General features: G+C 43.0%; 1 protein-coding gene across 6 annotated transcripts in view; it reads right to left on the bottom strand.

The window, feature by feature from the left end:
* Positions 1–6,276: 6,276 nt before the first annotated feature.
* The window catches only part of LOC130277718 (interferon-induced transmembrane protein 5-like), a 38,427-nt gene continuing 24,745 nt past the window's right edge, over positions 6,277–19,958 (bottom strand). For 5 of the 6 annotated variants that reach the window (XM_056528437.1, XM_056528434.1, XM_056528439.1 and 2 more), the window contains 2 exons: positions 13,430–13,617; positions 6,277–7,243 (listed from right to left, as the gene is read on the bottom strand). In XM_056528437.1, coding sequence (XP_056384412.1) covers positions 7,019–7,243; positions 13,430–13,615 — 411 coding nt within the window. In that variant the 5' untranslated portion in view covers positions 13,616–13,617 and the 3' untranslated portion in view covers positions 6,277–7,018. The remainder of the gene's footprint in view (positions 7,244–13,429; positions 13,618–19,958) is intronic. The other variant, XM_056528435.1, reaches the window with a different exon arrangement.

Here is a 19,958-nt window from a genome sequence, read left to right as displayed (position 1 = left end):
GGAAATTGGCCAAAGAGGTTATGAAGAAAAAGGATTAATTAAGACAGCAGAAGAAGTAGATCAAATTCCTAGGGAAGAATTGAGAAAGAAAAATAGGAACAGCAACAAAAAACGTGGTCTCAAATGGCTGGAGGTGCTCAACCCCAAATGCAGTTGTGCATATATACTGGGGGAGCAGATCCTGCCCTTGTAGTCCATTGCTAGGGGCGATCCCCAGCATAAAAATGCATACAATGGAGGATGCCTGCAGTGGACTACAAGTGCCACAATAGAATCCTACACCAGATAAACGGTGTGGATGTGTAACAATTAGAATACAATACAGAAATGTAGGTGCACTACTGTGGTAGATGTATACAATGACATTGGCTAATCCCTCAACACTGATGTTAAAATTGAGACATTTGCCAGTGTATCCTTATGTTAAGGACACACCAGAGCCCGCACACCAACGCCAAGGTTTCACCTTGGCGTTGGTGTGCGGGCTCTGGTGTGTCCTTAATATAAGGATACACTGGCGAATGTCTCAATTTTAACATCAGTGTTGAGGGATTAGCCAATGTCATTGTATACATCTACCACAGTAGTGCACCTACATTTCTGTATTGTAAAGAAAAATAGGATGAAGAAAAAGAATAAAGATAGAAGCTTTACATATATATCGACATATGACGGTCACTCTAAACTGATAAGAAGGGTGGTGAACATGTATTGGAATTTACTTAAAGCAGATGAAAAATATGGAAGTCTGTTCAGACAAAAACCGAGAGTTATATATAGAAAAAATAGATCCATAGCTAATCATTTGATTAGGGCAGATATAACAGAGAAAAAAGAGACTAGACAATCATTTCTAAGAACACAGAAAGTAGGGACGTTCCCATGTAGGTCATGCCAAAATTGTAACAGCATAATTAGGGGTGATAATGTACATCCTTCACGTGGGAATAAAATCTAATTGAAAGGTTTTCATACATGTGATTCTAAACAGGTTATTTATATGTTAAAATGTCCATGTGGAATGACATACGTGGGACAGACGGTTCGTGCAATGAAAATTAGAGTAAATGAGCATAGAAGTTCCATCAGGTTGTTTAAAAAGAAAATGGAGAATGGAGATACTGTATCTGGAGATTATGGCAATAAAGAGAAATACGGGGAGTCAAGTCTGGCTAGACATTTTGTAGAGAATGCGCATCAGATAAGTGAGTTAAAATGGTTAATACTGGAGGAGATAGAGGGTATTAAAGGGGTACTCCGCCCCTGGCATCTTATCTCCTATCCAAAGGATAGGGGATAAGATGTTAGATCGCCGCGGTCCCACTGCTGGGGACCCCCGGGATCCCCGCTGCGGCACCCCGCCATCATTACTGCACAGAGCGAGTTCGCTCTGTGCGTAATGACGGGCGATACAGGGGCCGGAGCAGCGTGACGTCATGGCCCGTCCCCTTAATGCAAGTCTATTGCAGGTGGCGTGACGACCGCCACGCCCCCTCCCATAGACTTGTATTGACGGGGGCGGGCCAAGATGTCACGAGGGGCGGAGCCGTGACGTAACGATGCTCCGGCCCCTGTATTGCCCGTCATTACGTGCAGAGCGATCTCGCTCTGCGCAGTAATGATAGCAGGGTGCTGCAGCAGCGATCCCCGGGGTCCCCAGCAGCCGGACCCCGGTGATCTGACATCTTATCCCCTATCCTTTGGATAGGGGATAAGATGTCTAGGGGCGGAGTACCCCTTTAATAGTGAACAGGTAAAGAAGAGATTAAATCAAAGAGAAGTTTTTTGGATACATTGTCTTGATTCTTTGGCCCCAAAAGGGATTAATGAAAGCTGTAATTTTAATGTGTTCTTATGAATACTGTCCGATCAGAACCCTGGTTTTAATTATTTTATAATATTTTGTATATAGAAATGAATTCTCGCAAGAAAACGTACCTGTATAAGTAGGTGGTGGTGGGTTCACAGGAACTATGTTGAGAAAGGGAGGAGACTCCTGAAACGTCCAGCAGCTCGCATGCTAGCGAGCCTTTCCACACCCCCTCAGAATTAGCGTCCACATGGCCAGGAACTTACCGTCCAACAAGCAGCAAGTCTCGCATGGAGAGTTCTGAAGACACAGAGTGGATCGATCTCTGAACAGTTTATTGAGCACCGGGTGATTATGTTCTGTATATCTCATTGCAAGTTTGTATATGAATGAATATTGAGATAAAGAACTTTTTAAGTGCAATTCCCAGTCGTATGTCTGTTTCTACATTTCACGGTATACTGTAAAAAGAACACGAGGTCCATTTACCTCCCTCGCTCCCTGTCCCTGCAGAGTCAGTGTAGCTCCGCCCCCTAGTGATGATGTTATTAGGGGGCGGAGCTTCAGACGGGAGCCAGGCTGGTAAGGGTGTGAGGCTCTGTTCACATTGTCCATTTTGTATAATGTGAACAGACCCTTCTGGCAGTGTCCTCCCAGACAGGGAGATTCCAACTGTTGCTAAACTACAACTCCCAGCATACCCAGACAGCTAAAGTCTGTCTGGGCATGCTGGGAGTTGTAGTTTTGCACCAATTCGAGGCTCTCTCTTTGGGAAGACATTGCATTATGGGTGCTCTCTCCAGTGGAGAGCGCCAAAAATGTACTAACCATGTTTTTGTGTTTTTTTTTTCTTCTCGTTTCAGATCCGTGTATCCAGAGGATTACGGCGGATTTGGTGGATGAATTGGATTTTTTTTTCTTTTAATAAAATGGCTAAAGAGGGCTTTTATTTAAATAAAATAATTTTTCCAATGTGTCGTATTTTTTTTTTATTGACTTTTCAGGCTTAGTAGTGGAAGCCATCTTATTGATGGAATCCATTACTAAGCCAGGGCTTAACATTAGCCCCAAAAACAGCTGGCGCTAACCCCCAATTATTACCCCGGTACCCACCGCATAGGGTTCCCCATATTTTTATTCACAAAACTCCACTGGGGAGAGTGCAATGTCTACCCATACAGAGAGCCTCCAATTGTTGCAAAACTTTGTTTGCCTTTGTCTGTCTGGGCATGCTGGGAGTTGCAGTTTAGCAACAGCTGGAGTCTCCCTGTCTGGGAAGACACTGCCAGAAGGGTCTGTTCACATTTTACCAAAGGTACAATGTGAAAAGAGCCTCAGACTTACCAGCCTGGCTCCCATCTGAAGCTCCACCTCCTAATGATGTAATCACCAGGGGCGGAGGTACACAGATCCAACCGGGACTGGAAGGAGGTAAGTGAACTTCTTCATCTTCTGTATACACTATATACAGCTATCGATAAGTAGCTGTATATTCTGTATACCGCCCAAAGGGTTAACCTACACTGTCCAGCAGTGTAAGTTAACTCTTTCCTTGCTAGGCTGGTGCATAGTGCACAGCTCAGCAAGGGGTTAAGTGAGCCAGCAATGTGTTTACTGATACACATTACAGGCTCACTGTAAGTTCTTGCTGAGCAACAACCTATATCTACAACGTATATCTACGGCTCAGCATCAGCTGTTCTCCCGGCTGAGTCCTAAAATTCATATCAGGACGATCACAACAGGTATCAGGGGTGACACTTGGTGTGATCTGTCCCTTACTGCAGGTACTACTGCTCCCAACATGGAGCACACTCTGCTCCATGCTGGGAGTTGTAGTATCTGTACTAATAGACAGAGGGCTCGGATGTCACTTCTGACACCCGTTGCAATCTGTCTATTATCGCAGGCACTACAGCTCCCAGTATGGAGCAGAGTGTGCTCCATGTTGGGAGTAGTAGTACCTGCAGTTAAGGACAGATCACAGTGGGTGTCACTCCTGACACCTGATGCAATTGTCCTATCTATTGCAGAGATGGATCGGCTTTCTCCTGCACTCGCATCTCTGCACTATACTCCAGCCGGCCAGTGATGTGAATAGAAACTCACATCACTCATTCATATTTTCCGTACTTTTTTTTTTTTAATGGTACCTTTCAAAATTTTAATAAAAAAGTTATCTCCATCCCTTTTTTGGATCGCTAAAGTCCCAAAAAAAGAATAAAAATCGCCTGCAAAAACGGCAAAGGGAAAAGCCACATGGCGCTTTTCTTGGTTTTTTTTTTTCCACTCCCATAGACTTCTATGGAAGGAAAATACCAAGATTTTCTCGAAAAAAACGCCAAAGTATCAACATTTTTGAAAAACTGCCAAGGAGCCAAAAATAGCTGAAAAACGGCATAAGGATAAAAAAAATGCCAAACTGAAAAATGGCAAGTGGATATGGCATTTTGTAGTTCACTACTGACTTGCAGCTAACATCTGGCCGCTGCATTTTTTTTCACTGAATGGGCGTTTTTTTTGGACGTTTTTGTGTGAAAAACCTTAGTGGAATCCCAGCCTAATGGTGTTCATTAAATAGTGATAAACTCTGTACTGCAGGAAGGATGGGAGGTTCACCTGCAAAAAGACCTTTTTGCAAAAAAAAGACACTTTTGCATGACAGAAGCACAGAACAGCAGCCCCGTATCTAGAGCAGAAAACTCCAGCTAATTTCTTCCTTTCTTTTGATGAACAGTAGTATCACAAAAAAGCAAAAATAAAAATGTATTAGATATGCATTAAAATGTATAGAATCGTTTAAATTCTTAGCTCGAAATCAATCAATATAAATGCCAAAAGAAAAGTGTCACACCAGAGCATGTAAGCTGTGCAGATATACTGATGGGGACATATTTGCTCCTCACCACCAGGATAAAAAAAATCAGGGACCTGAGTGAGTGGTCAGATTCTGGACCTGGGTATCTACCTTTCCAAGCTGTTTATGGTCTTTTTAGGTTTTGTTCATTTATGCAGGACAATTTATGGTCTATTTTGTTCCCTGCGGAACCCTATTATGTAATGAGGGAGGGCATTGGGACAGGGTTTCTTCTGTGGGAATTATTAGAGGACATATTAGTTATCCCTAGGGCATATATAAAGGGCACTGGGGTGATTTGACATGCTTTAAAACATTTTCACACATATCTGTCACAAATACGGTATATCAGACCACATCTTTTTGCACCACAAAACTGAGTTTTAGGATATGTTCACACTGCGGAATCAGCAGCAAAAAATGACAATGTGGAATTTGATCCGCCGAGAAAATGTACATGCAGAGTCCCTTTGTTTGAAGGAAAAGTGAGACCATATATGCTGCCCTGCCACTGCTAAAAAATATAGCGATATAGCCATAGTTATTCTGTATGCTTACAGTTTTTTTTGTGCAATAGGGACAGTCCCTACTCCTGTCTCCTCCTGTATCACTGCCGGACCACCGAACCTGAGCCATTGAAGTGGAGACAAAGCCTATGCCAGATCTCACATATGCGCTGCGTCTGTGTCTGTACCTGTTTGTGACGGTTTTCTCACAATTCTTCTGTGATTTTTGCTCCAATATTTATTTTTAACAGCATACAAAATTACTTTTCATCACTAGTCAGGTGGTGGCAGGAAATCTGTCCGCTTCAATGGGTGTAGTGCCCGCTGGGTGGGAGAGAGATCATTCTGAAAATATTTGTATTTTTGCAACAGCTGAAGGCTCATTGGTTAGAAAACACTGGTCTTTTGAATGGATGCAGCTCATTTGTGTTTCAATGGGTGGGGTGGCTGATGTGTGGGAGGGAGGAAATGACCTAACACTTACAAACTATGAAACTATGGGATTTGTAGTTGAAGAAGAAAACTCCAACAGGAAATAGCCAGTTCACAGAAAGATGGTTAATCTCATGCAAGTTAGCCCCAAGAGAAGCACAGATCCTTTCTAAGCATGTCCATTACTGTCTGGCAGGTACATACTAAAATCACCTTATGGTGGAGAACCCCTTTAAAGAGCATATTAGTGTAGCCCCTTTATTGCAGTACAACAGTGTTCCCCAACCTTTAGTTATCTCGCTTTTGCAAAGCTTCAACTCTCAGAATACTATAAAACAATTACTTGTTTTCCATAGGGCTTTGCTCTCATGATACAATAGATTCAATATACAATGGTCGTCCTGGAACACATGAATATTGTAACTTGAGGGACCACTGTATATTTAATTTAGTGTTGTATAATGCTTAATTTCCTCTGTGGTGGCGCTATAGGAAAATGTGATCAATTCCAACAGACTGCGGCTAATTGTTGTTGGTTCCAGCAGAGGGACACATCTTGTCATAAGCTCAATTTTGGGAGACCCATCTTACAAAAATGTACTGTACAAAATTAAAATCCAATAATTTTACTCCATAAGTAAACAATATGCAGCAATACCTTCATATGTGAAGTTTATTTTATAAGAACATAAAGTAGATACATGAAATCAGTCATATTGTTTACACCATTTGGTAGTGATATGTTTAAGTGATTTTTGACTTGACGTTATGGTAAAAATAATTTAATATGTAAAAACCAAAACTGTCTGGTTTCCCCATAACAACCAATCACAGCTCAGCTTTCATATTCTAACAAGCTGTGGTAAAATGAAAGTCGAGCTGTGATTCGTTGGGAAAAAACAGACAATTTGTTTTAATTTTTTATAATTTTTTATTTATTCTCCCATCTTCTTCTGTACTGACTACACACACTTTTTGGTTTTGCATCATCTATATAGTCCATATACATCTCAACTGTCCATTGTCTTGAATTGTCATATATTAAATATTTCAGTACTCATGTTAACTTGACTGATAATCAGAATTTCTCATGGATTCACTTGGCCTTGATACCGGGGCCTTCTATTCTATAAGAACAAGAATTAGCCAAAGTATTATCTTGTACCGATGAGCCGCGTCCAACAGTGTCCAAGAGGAGTTCTGCCTTGGACTTCATGTTTGTCATCTGAGAGGAGTATCACGTCAACACCATATCTTGTAATGTACAAACTGTTCTTAAGAATAAATGATTTTGCAAGTAAGTCGATTTTGTAGATTGTTCCAGCAGTCACTACAATGAATATCATTGGGTTTTTCCCACTTTTGACTATACTTTACTATTTGGTCACTGCATAACTATTGCTTTTCTTTTGGTCAATTGCTGTCATCATCTGTATTGCCCATGAAGCTTTGAAGATTGAAGAAATCGAGGGAAGCATTTACCACCTGAGACAGGTGCACAATGCCTGTGATCACCAGGGCCAGTATAAAAGCAGGCAGCGCAATGTTCCAGATCGTGGCCAGGATATTGTAGCATCGTGCCTTCCGTCCATAGCGTCGAGCAGCCAGCTCATTCCCATGTACCTTCTGGTCTCGTGCCTAGGAGAAAACAGGACATAGAATAGTAAGATCAAGTAAGAATTTTGACTCACATTCTTACTGTGCCAAACTAAAGTACCGTATTTTTTGCCGTATAAGACGCACTTTTTTCCTCAAAACTGGGGGGGGAAAGATGGTGCGTCTTATACGGCGAATACACACCTATCGGCGCGGTCCCTGCGGCCATCAACGGCCGGGACCCGCGGCTAATGCAGGACATCACCGATCGCGGTGATGCCCTGTACTAACCTTTCAGACGCGGCGATCAAAGCTGACCGCCGCATCTGAAGCGAAAGTGACACTCACCTGGCTGCTCAGTCGGGCTGTTCAGGACCGCCGCGGTGAAATCGCAGCGTCTCGAACAGCTTACAGGACACCGGGAGGGACCTTACCGGCCTCCTCGGTGTCTGCTCCATGCCGGGATCCCCTGCATGGCCGGCGCTCTCCTTCAACGTCATCACGTTGTCGCGCACGTTGGCCCGTCATCCAATAGGAGCGGCGTGCGTAGCGATGTGATGACGGCGACGTGATGACGGCGACGGAGAGCAAGGATCCCGGGGAAGAAGACGTCCGTAGCATCGGGGACACCATGGCAACAGCGATGGAGCGACATCCAGGGCAGCGGTGACGAGCGGTGACAGGTCCGGAGTGGCGGGGACACGTGAGTATTACCTCCCATACCAGTGGTCTTCAACATGCGGACCTCCAGATGTTGCAAAACTACAACTCCCAGCATGCTCAGCCAACGGCTGTCAACATCTGGAGGTCCACAGGTTGAAGATCACTGTTGGGTTCAGAATCTTTTTTTTCTAGATTTTGCACCTTTAAAATTGGGTGCGTCTTATATGCCAGTGCGTCCTATAGGGCGAAAAATACGCTAAGTCATCCTTTTAATGTAAGCGTACCAAATCACTGCATATTCAGACTATATACTGGATTTGTTTGTAGTATATAGTCTGTAACTATGGGGACACATAGGTCTATATAGGAGCTGCATACATAAAACAGCACAATATTTATTTAATCAAAGCAAAGATACTTCATTTTTTGAGTCCTATTTTTCCCATTCTAAAGTATTGATGTATTAATCAGACATGATAATATGAATATATTATATATTCTTACAGTCTTACATGAGAATAACTAAAAAAAAAAAAATCACTAGCTTCTGCTGAAAGCCACACAAGGATAAGGAGTGCCACACAAGGGTATCAAAAATAATATAAAATAATAATATAACATATATTTTATATATATATATATATATATGTATAAATAATTCATATTTCATATTGAAAACATGAACACATGATGAGTAGCTCCTACAGAGTGTAATACCACTGCTGCTTAATGCAATACGCAGTAAATAGGGGGTGTAATATAATGTAAAGTATAAAAAACACAGCAAAAATCATAAATGATGATGGATGATTATGGATAGTTTTCTAATGTAGAGAAAGCACAATAAATAATTATATTGGACACCCTTACTCCGGTGGGAAAAAAAAATTCATATCAACTGGCTCCAGAAAATGACTTTTATATAAAAAAAAATCTTAATCCTTCCAGTACTTATCAGATGCTGTATACTACAGAGGAAGTAGAGCTTTTCTTTTCAGTCTGACCACAGTGCTCTCTGCTGACACCTGTGTCTGTGTCAGGAACTGTCCAGAGTAGGAGAGGTTTGCTATGAGGATTTGCTCCTACTCTGGACAGTTCCTGACATGGACAGAGGTGTCAGGAGAGACTGTTGGTCCGACTGCTGGGGCCCCCCGCAATCTCCTGTACGGGGCCCCGGCAACCCGCGGGAAGGTGGCATGTTGACCACTGCACGAAGCGGCGGCTGACACGCCCCCTCAATACAAGTCTATGGCAGAGCCGTAGCGCTGCCTTCGGCAATCTCCGTCTCTGCCATATTGATGTATTGAGGGGGGGGGGGGGGGTGTCGGCTGCTGCTTCGTGCAGTGGTCGACACCCGCTATCTGACCAGCGAGCCGGGGCCCCATACAGAGAGATGGCGGGGGGGCCCCAGCGGTCGGACCCCACGTGATCTGAAACTTATCCCCTACCCTTAGGATAGGGGATAAGTTTTTCAGCACTGCACTACCCCTTTAAGAGTTGTGGCGAGCTACATTTTCTACTGCAGGTGAGATGTAGTATTATATGCCACTTATTCAAATGAATGGAGAGTTCTGTAATAACTAGAACCAAAGGACAGGTGGTCCGAGGTTCTAATGCAAAGATGGGCATGAAAGGTTCAGCAGAGGACCGCTCCATTTGCAGCATAGATTGAGATAATCACTTATTACTGGGGCCTATCAGGTTGTTGTTATGTCATGCGCATCGGAACCATTTATTCTGGTGGGACTAGTGCATATGGAAAGGGATTGTCATCCTGAAACAAACCCTTTAAGTATACGTAATAGCTGACTGTAAGAATGTAAACCGCATGTCTGAAATGTGTTATCTTATTGTGCTCCATTGGTTTCTGGTGACCAGGAATCTGTCTTTAGCCCTCAGTGACAATTACAAGAGTTGTGGATGCACCTCATGCCTTGTACATGGGTCATGTTGCCAAATACAGAACATTCTTCTTCAGCTGGATTGTAGGAGATTGTTGGGTTGTTTGAACATATAGCCACAAAATGACAGAGGAGCAAACCAGAGGATAACCCACTGATGTAATCACAGCTGCTCCATTCCATTGGACTATATTTTGGACATGCAATTGATGTTGCTAAAAATGATCCCTTATGTTACCTTGTGTTTTTTTTGTTTTTTTTTTACTTTTCTTCTCTTTGCATTAGATTGTAAATAAATAATAAAATACATTAATGTATAAAAAGACTAGAGAAGAATAATGAGAAGGTCAAAACTGAAACCACAGAAATAGTCCCACCATATTAAGCAGTGAGTAAATTCATAACAATGCAGAGAGGTAAAACTGATAAAAAATGATCTACCTACGAATAACTGACAGAATATATAGTTTCTTATATTGTTTAAAGGGAACCTGTCACCTAGATTATTTTTTATTGACTGGAGACAGATATTGAAAAATGTTCTTTTTTTTCTAGTCTGTTTCCATTTTCTGTAAATTTTTTAATTTTTTGTATACTATGGGGGCAGCCATATAGCCCGAACTTCTGCTTTCCTTATTTAACAGCCTTTAGATATTTTCTTCACAGCAGCTACATCGATATTAGAAATAGACTAGAGGAGACCCACCTGTCTATGGAAAGGTTTTCTAGGCATGTTCTGTGACCTGCACAGAGCTCATTGTACAGCGAAAGGGAGGAGGGGAGCTCTGACCATCACCTATTGTGAATGGCCTGGTCTATATACTGGTGTCACCTTGTACTGTAATACTTTTTATGATGACAGGGAGAGGATTGCCGAAAAGTTTTCACTGTAGAACATAAACGTATCAGCTCATCATCAGGCTTAGTGGCCAGAATGAAAACTGAAAGATTTCATGATTATTCTAAAATATAAAAAAATTATCATAAAATAAAAAAATAGAAAAATCACTAAATATTCTGGAAAGGTATTTTAAATATAAAACTTGACTTAACAGTAAGTAATTTTCTTATGACACATTCCCTTTAAAGGGGTAGTCCAGCACAGGAAAACTTATCCCCTATCCTAAGGTCTCTCCTACAGGGCCCCGGCTCTCCGGCCAGATAGCGTGTGTCGACCACCGCACGAAGCGGCAGCCAACACGCCCCCTCAATACAGCGCTATGGCAGAGCCGGAGATTGCCAAAGGCAGCGCTCCTGCTCTCCCATAGAGTTGTATTGAGGGGTCGTGTCAGCTGCCGCTTTGTGCAGTGATCGACACGCCCCCCTGCCGCGGACTGCTGGGGCCCCATACAGGAGATCACAGGGGGTCCCAGCAGTCGGACCCCCCTGCGATCTGAAACATCTCCCCTATCCTTAGGATAGGGGATAAGTTTTCCTGTACTGGAGAACTCCTTATACTATTTAATGCCTTAACTATTTAATGCCTGATTTCGGTGCAGTTTATATACATTTTATTATTAAATAAAACATGGAATTAAATATAAAAAATATAATAACAATCCTTTTCAATATAGTTACCTTCTTTTGGCTCTACTCCTGGTTTTGCTTGTAAAAGAAAAAATATATTACAAAAACTGCATTCACAACTGTGTGTGTGACTTCTGTCTAAGGAGAGATTGGAGACAAATATGTACATGCCGCAAAAAGAGGTAAGTAATATAAGTAAGTAAATGTATGCAAGATGTCCCAATTTTAGTGGGATAACCCAGCAAACTGTAATGTTTCTAGCTGTTTCGTAGGCTGTGAGATATAAATGTTGGTAAGGATATGTAAATGTGAACTTTAATGGTCAAGGTAAAGGCTTGTGAATTACATTTCCTATAATTATATATTTTTTCATATTTCTTTTTTTATATTTTATATTCATACTGTTAGATTAGATTTTTTGACATTCTGATTGTATCTTCTAATTATATTTCCTACAACTTATTTTGTTTTCTGTAAAATTTTCCATCAAGACACCTAAATGCTACACAGAAGTCCCCCCCCCCCCCCCTAGTCTTGTTTTCTTTTAGATTATGTGTATGTTGAGTCCCCACCAGCAATGCATTTTCGTCTTACTTAGCATCACACTGGGCTGTATACTCCAGAGGAAGTTCTTTCTTTCTGAATTTTTTTCTGTCACGACCACAGTGATCTCCGCTGACACCTCTGTCCATGTCAGGAACTGCCCAGAGCAGGAGCAAATCCCATAGCAAGCCTATCCAGTACTTATCAGCTGCTGTATATTGCAGAGGAAGTTGTGTAGTTCTTTTCAGTCTGACCACAGTGCTTTATGCTGACACCTCTGTCCACGTCAGGAACTGTCCAGAGCAGGATAGGCTTACTATGGGATTTGCTCCTACTCTGGACAGTTCCTAACATGGACAGAAGTGTCAGCAGAGAGCACTGTGGTCAGACAGAAAAGAACTATACAAATTCCTGTGGAGCATACAGCAGCTGATAAGTACTGGAAGGATTAAGATTTTTAAATAGAAGTAATTTACAAATCTGTTTAACTTTCTGGCACCAGTTGATTAAAAAATATGTTTTCCACCGGAGTACCCCTTTAAATCTACAAAGCAGGGGGAAATAGGCAGCTTCCACTTATCATAGGGAAAACAATGAGAGTAAAATAATAACAAACAAAATGTAAAAATAAAATTTAACAAGTCTAGTCTATGTTCCCTGCCTCTACATTTAGTAGCCTCCTCTGCCCCGCGATAGCCAATAAAGCAGACCAAAATCATAAGCAAGGACCAAAAATGCCTAATGGTTTTGACCATGTTAGATATAAAATAAATATAGTAGCATTTAAACATTTTCAAGTAATCTGCTCCATGAATCCAGTCAACGTCTGCTTCTGAGATATATGTACGGTATACAAAGGAAGACAAGACTAGAAGCAGGGCCAAAATAAGTGTGAATGTAGGGGGAAGTAATAATCACTCAAAAATCATGTAGTCTGTTCATTTTGAATTCTGGGAAATTTCTTTAGTAAACCTTAATAAAAATGTTGTGGTGCAACATCAGCAATCACGGTAAACCATATATATATATAATTGTCCAAGCTTAAAGGGTAACTCTCATTAAAACACATTTCTGCTATTGCACTAAGAAATATTTCTAATATACTTTGTTTAAAAAAAAATGAAGTTTTCTATGTTTTATCTGTGCTTAAAAAAGCTCAAGAGCACATTTTCCCCATTTCATACACAGACTCAGGACCGAAGCCCAAACACAGAAAGTGCAGCCTGGAGTGCTGAGGGGTGTGTGTCCAGCCTCATCCAATCATAGCTCCTCTCACACTTAACTGCCATATGCTGTTGGTTGGACACACCCCCCTCAGCACTCCAGGCTGCACTTCCTGTGTTTGGGCTTTGGTCCTAAGTCTGTATATAAGATGGGGAAAATGTGCTCTTGAGCTTTTTTAAGCACAAATAAAACATAGAAAACGTAATTTTTTAACCAAAGTATATTAGAAATATTTTTTTTATTTACCAGAAGGAGTACAATAGCAAAAATTTGTTTTAATGAGAGTCGCCATTTAAACAGTTTACCTGTTTCCAAGTTATACAACAGAGACCCTCCATAACCCATTATACATATTGCTCTGTTTTCTCACCTTGACAGAGTAGACCAGTGCCATGAATCCAAGACAGAAGAGGTTCAGGTAAACAGTATTACACAAGGACCAGAGCAGATGATCTCTGGGAGCTGTAGGGGATCCAATATCGACAACAGTATGAGCATTATCTGGTTTGTTGGGGTGGGTCATGAAAATGTCTTCACGGGGGTAGGAAGTGTCCATATCTGGTTAGGAAAAGGGTTAATGGAGACCAAGTTGATAAGGTAGATAGTGAGACTGGTAGACTGCAAGTGAATGTTAGGGACCAGATAGGATTGTACAGATAATAGATGCCTGGGAAGGTGGTGGTAGGTAGAGAGAAGTAAAGGTATAAAAGAAGCAGGTGCAGAAATAAGACAATGTAAGAAAAGCTTCTGGTCAGAGCGATGTCTGGGAAGGGAATGAGTGTTGTATATGTCCTCTTTATAAACATGAGGCTACATCTGTCCCCTCCCTTCTTCTATTATAGGGTTCCTTTCACTACATGCTCATTTTGGTCACCCTGACGCTGATTTTGCCTTTTCTGTTTACTGAGCCCGCCCAAGCTTCATTCCTCAGATTTGCTTCTCTACATCATTCAACTCATTTTGTATTCAGTGTAAAACTACTTTATTAAAGGGGTACCCTAATTTTGGCTGTAAGAGCATCATGGGAGATGTAGTCCAAAACATCTGCAGTGCCGAAGGTTGCCTATGCCTGCTCTATCCTAAGGTTAGGATAGGGGATAAGATTTCTGATCGCGGGTGTCCCGCTGCTGGGGACCCCCGCAATCTGTCATTCAGCACCCACCCTTGCGAGCTCTCCGCATAGCTGGGGGCTCCGAGTGTGCAGCGTGACGACCACGGGGCTGGAGTATTGTGACGTCACGACTCCTTTGGATAGAGGATAAGTTGTCCTGCACTGGGTGTATTCACACACAGGATCTGCTGCATATTTGATCAGCATAAAAACTGCTGCTTCAAATCCTGCGCATCAAATATACGCAAGCGCAGGATACTGCCCCCTCCCTCCCTTGTGTATATTTGCGTATATTTGATGTGCAGGATTTGAAGCAGCAGATTTTATGCTGATCAAATATGCAGCAGATCCTATGTGCGAATACACCCAGTGCAGGACAACTTATCCCCTATCCAAAGGATAGGGGATTACTGTCTAATCGCGGGGGTCCAACCACTGGGACAGGTCTTGTTGACCCCTGAAAGAAGCGTTCGGGCATCTCTGGCTCTCCCGAGATACATGGAGGGGGCATGTAGGCCTCCGCTTTGTGTGAGGGTCGACATGCCCCCTTCCTGGGGACATCTAGGATGCTGTGCAGGAGATCGCAGGGGGTCCCATTTTTTTTTCATTTATACAGTTATTTATTTATTGTTTGCACCCATGAAAACATAATTGTGGGGCTTCCGGTTCCGGCGCTCTGATGGAGTAGACGTGTGTGAGGGAGCTCCGCTACTCCGTCCGCTACAGCCGCACTACCCGCTCTCCTAACCTGCGCACAAGGGGTGTCTGGTGCCTCATTCACCCCTGCCTACCCTCCGATGGAGAAATTTGTCCTACGCGGCGGGACTACAGCATCTCAGAACTCCTCATCCTCACAGCCTGTACCGAGCGCAGCGCTGACAAAGATGGCTGCGAGCGGGAACTCGGAGGAGCTCGCTACAGCGCAGCAGCAGGGAACGCTGTTGCCGAACCTCCAAGTAAGTGGATCCATGGAGGAAATTATCCCCAACCTGGGACTCACGGGCAAACAACTAGTACTGGAGATGGCTAGGCTGTTTTCCCCTCAGATCACGGCCACAATAGAAACCTCCATGTTGGCGGCCATTGCCCATTTGAACTCTGAAGTCTCCTGACATACTACCCAGATTGCTGATCTGGAGCAACGGTTTATTTCAGTTGAAGATGAATTGGCGGAGGCTAGGAGCGGTCTCCAGACCTTAACTAAATCACACAAGGCTCTACAAGATGAGGTGGAAGACCTTGAAAATAGATCAAGGAGAAACAACTTGCGGGTGGTGGGGCTTCCAGAGGTGGTACAGCACTCACAGCTTTCTCTACTATGCTCAGTGGACCTGCCTAAAGCACTGGGTTTGGAAGGAGGCTATTTGGTTGAAAGGGCTCATAGAGTGGGACCCCCACCTCAGCCAGATGATCAGAGGCCTAACCGTACCCCTAGAACCCGCCAAGTGATCGTCCGCTATTTGAACCACTCCGCTACTATACCAAGGTCATAAATTGCTCATCTTTGGTGATTATTCTGCTGATGTTGCTAAAAGGCGCAAGGCCTTTGCTTCAGTATGCACGTCATTGGTCAGGAAGCAGATCCGTTTTCTCCTACAGTATCCTGCAACATTAAAAGTGTTTCAAAGCGATGGAACTTTTCAAACTTATGCTACTCCTGAAGCTGCAGCTTTTCTGCTAGATACCATGGAAGACATGGAAACTTCTGCCAGAGGTGCCCAAAAGAGGCGTCGAGCGGATCGAATGGCACCTACCCAGGACTCTGTTGGGTAACTGTAGCTACAACGTTTTTGAGAGGGTTCTTCTTTTTGTTTACTCCCCGGAGGGGAGATTTGTACCCTATAGACTTGAGGACTGGCGATTATTGCTTGGGATTATTTATTTATTTATTTATTTATTTATTTATTTTTGCAACTGTTTTGTTTTTTATTTTATTTTTTATACCTAGATTGTTTTGATCTGGGGAGGTTCAGTACATATTTTTGTGCGCTGGACTTCATCTATTGATGCTATCCTACCTTACCCTTTTACATGTTTTCTTACCCTGCGTCAGCTGATATTTCACTGTTGACTTCTGCTATAAGGGTACTGGGTTCAGCATGACGGGAGGGTGAGGATTTACGTTGGGGAGGAGGGGGGGGCTGGGTCTTGTAGAGGGAGGGGAGTGGGGCTCATATTCGGTATTGTGTATGGGTAGAGCTTCAGGAGAGTGGGTCAGTGCCCCACTGGGGACCGTCAGACAAAAAATGAAGCCTGTAATGCGATAGGCACTGGTAGGGAGTGCCATAGGCTCACTTGGATTTTCTGTTTTTTGTTCGTTGTTGTGGTTTTATGTGTTATGTGTTGTATGTGCTCTCACCTCTTTTCTCTTCCTTTAAGTCAGACCCCAAGATTGCTATGTTTGGAACGAGTGGACTGGAAAGTGAGTGCTGCTGGGATCCCAGGTACATTTTTGTGGACCGATAATTACATCCCACTGTGTGATGCTCCAGATGGAGATTATATCGTGGAATGTTAAGGGGCTACAATTGCCCTCTAAAAGACGCATGGTGCTACGGCATCTTCATAAGTTGGGGCCAAAGTGGCTCTGTTACAGGAAACACATTTGGTAGCGGAGGACTTTAACAGACTTAGGCAGATGTGGGAAGGCACAGTATATGGTTCTCCCTCTAGAGATGGTAAGGCAGGAGTGGTCATTTTGGTACACAAAAGTTTTGCTCACACACTTATTTCCCAAGACACTGATGGAGTCTGTTTCTGACTGTTTAAGTGGACACATGCACATTTGTGGCCAGCTGGAGGTCATTTTGCAGGGCTCTGGCAGTGCTCCTCCTTCTCTTCCTTGCACAAAAGCAGAGGTAGTGGTCCTGCTGCTGGATTGTTGCCCTCCTACGGCCTCCTCCACAATTTCCTAATGTACTGGCCTGTCTCCTGGTAGAGCCTCAATGCTCTGGACACTACGCTGACAGACACAGCAAACCTTCTTGCCACAGCTCGCATTGATGTGCCATCCTGGATGAGCTGCACTACCTGAGCCACATGCTACCACTAGAGTGAAAGCAATGCCAGCATTCAAAAGTGACCAAAACATCAGCCAGGAAGCATAGGAACTGAGAAGTGGCCGCCACCTGCAGAACCACTCCTTTTTTGGGGGATGTCTTGCTAATTGCCTATAATTTCCACCTGTTGTCTGTTCCATTTGCACAACAGCATGTGAAATTGATTGTCAATCAGTGTTGCTTCCTGAGTGGACAGTGTGATTTCACAGAAGTGTGATTGACTTGGAGTTACAGTGTGTTGTTTAAGTGTTCCCTTAATTTTTTTGAGCAGTGTATTTGATTCCTTATGCCAAATAAATAACTTTTGTAATTTGCTTCCATAAAAAAAAAAAATGTATGTTAGTTTTTCTGCTGGTCAAAATTAGGGATTAGCGAATCCGAATATTGCCGTGATTCGATGAAACGAATCACTTCATTAAACTCCATTTAGTGCCGTCCAGGCTCCAGGGCATCTAAAATGGCAGATCCACATGTGAGGACATGGGGAAAGGAACGCTGGAAAGGCAAGTAGGCGGGATGACCCTGAATCACATGCAGCATGCAGCCTATCAGCAGCCAGCCACCCCTGTGATATCACAGCCCTATATTATCGGCAGCCATCTTGCGGCCAGCCATTCCAGCGTTTTGTTTCAGAGAGAGCGTTTCATTGCAGAGACAGATGTGTGTTGCACAGCTTGAAAGCAGCGATTCAGCACAAGCCCAAATCACTGCAGAAAAGCACTGACAGGGAAGGGAGAGAGAGAGAAACTACACTTCTGGGTGTAATACACAGGCGACTCTGTACTGCTGCAGTGGGGTGCACAGCAACTCTAAATCTTATAGGGGCCAGTTAGGCTGAGCACTAAAAGCCAGGGCCGGATCATCGTTGGCGCTCATGGAGCGCCTGCTCTGGGCGCCGTGCCCGCAGGGGTTCCCTGTCACATTCGGGACATCCCTGTGTCCTGAAAAATCTTTTCAGGACACAAGGATGCCCCGGTTACCTCTCTGCGGCCCCGCATTAACTTTAAAAATGCAGGGGCTGCCGGGAGGTAGCACGCGCAGGGACGTCACTGACATCTCGTGCGTGCGCCCATAGAAGAGCAGAGCGGAGCGGAGCAGTGAGGACGCGCGCATGGTAAGTCACCACTCCCAAGCATGTCATCTTCAGTGTTCACTGTGTATAATACTATATAAGATTATGATATAGTGTCCACACTAAGTTAATATATTGCACTTTAGGTGATAGTTTATTTATTTTCTTATATAGGTTGGATAAAGGCTAGTCCAGTGGCATTGGATGTAGAACGTATATGCCTTTTATAATGTTTTTTGGACGTCTTATTTTGTACATCATGATGCGCCTGCGTGTGAATATAGGCTTTAAGTTTACAGATAAAGAGGATATGTGAGGCAGGTTGTATATATTGTGTCCTATTTATAGTGTATAATGGTAGGAGATAATATGGTATACTTGCATACTGTACAGCCATATATGTCTAAGTTTCCATGATAGGTTAGAGATACTGTATACCTCGTACGATATATGCTGTACGTATATCTAACAACCTATCCACTCAACTCACCTATTTCCATATATTGATATGTATCCAACTTATCTACATCTATTTCCTACTATGCATAGATTTGCGATTTTTCACATATGCACGGTGGCAGTAGAGTTGATGAATGGGTCTTTTTGCATATGTTTGTAAAAGATATCATGGGGTCATGGGTTGCGATGCGCATGCGCGCCAACATATTAATGTATATTCTGGTCACTTATAAATTTTATTTTGGTTTATATCAGTATTTAAATCACATAGAGGAGTGTTTCCTTACATGTGAATAAAGGTAGTGAGATTGGTTTTGGAAAACGAGGGCTCTTGTGTGAAATTATGCGCATATAATGAGGGTTATTGAGGCACGGGTCACAGTGCGCATGCGCAAAGATACTTTATACTATATACTTTACTTTGGCTCATGTCAGTACCTAAACTACATAGGGGAGTGTTTCTCTACATATGAATAAAGGTAGTGAGATTGGTTTTGGGAAATTAGGGTTTTTGAGTGTAACTATGCGCATACAATGATTGAGACATGGGTCACAGTGCACAGGCACAGAGATAAGAAATAACAGTGTACGCGAAAGGCATTTAGCCGACGCGATGGAGCGCATCGGTGCATGCGCATATGGCTTGTATGGGGAGTATGATGTGTGCAGGTGCGAGAGTGTGACGGAGTGAATGTGATTCTCATAGTACCCAGAGAGGTAGAGAAATGGAGGCACAACACCCCTGAGGAAGTTGCCAACGGGCAACAGAACGTGTGGGGTTCTAGAGGGGCACCTGCCTGGTCATTCCTCCATCAGCCGCCCCTTGTTCCTTCTCCCCCATCTTATCAGTGAATACTATACAGGTTGTATACGGGTTATATTGTTGTGGGGTAGAGAATGTATTGATGTGAAATTGTTCTGACAATCATTGTGACGGGCTTGTATTATACTTGAATAGGCAGGTGCCCTGGTTGGGGTTCCCCTCTTTTAGGGGGCTCCCCCTGTTTGTGTAGGTGGCCATTTTGGGCCTTTTAATTGATTTTTTTTTTAAATACTTCCATTTTTACTAAGCTTTTCATTTATACATTGACTCTGCAAAAGCATATTACATTTCTCAAAGATTTAAACAACAATATTCTCCCCACATTTACTTATTTCCAAATGGAGGGAGGATTCCATGAAGGGGGAAAGAAAAACA

The sequence above is a fragment of the Hyla sarda genome, chromosome 6, assembly GCF_029499605.1.
Source record: "Hyla sarda isolate aHylSar1 chromosome 6, aHylSar1.hap1, whole genome shotgun sequence".
In the NCBI taxonomy this organism is placed as follows: domain Eukaryota; kingdom Metazoa; phylum Chordata; class Amphibia; order Anura; family Hylidae; genus Hyla; species Hyla sarda.
The sequence above is the reverse complement of the archived record's forward strand: the minus strand, read 5'-3'. Positions and strand labels throughout refer to the sequence as shown.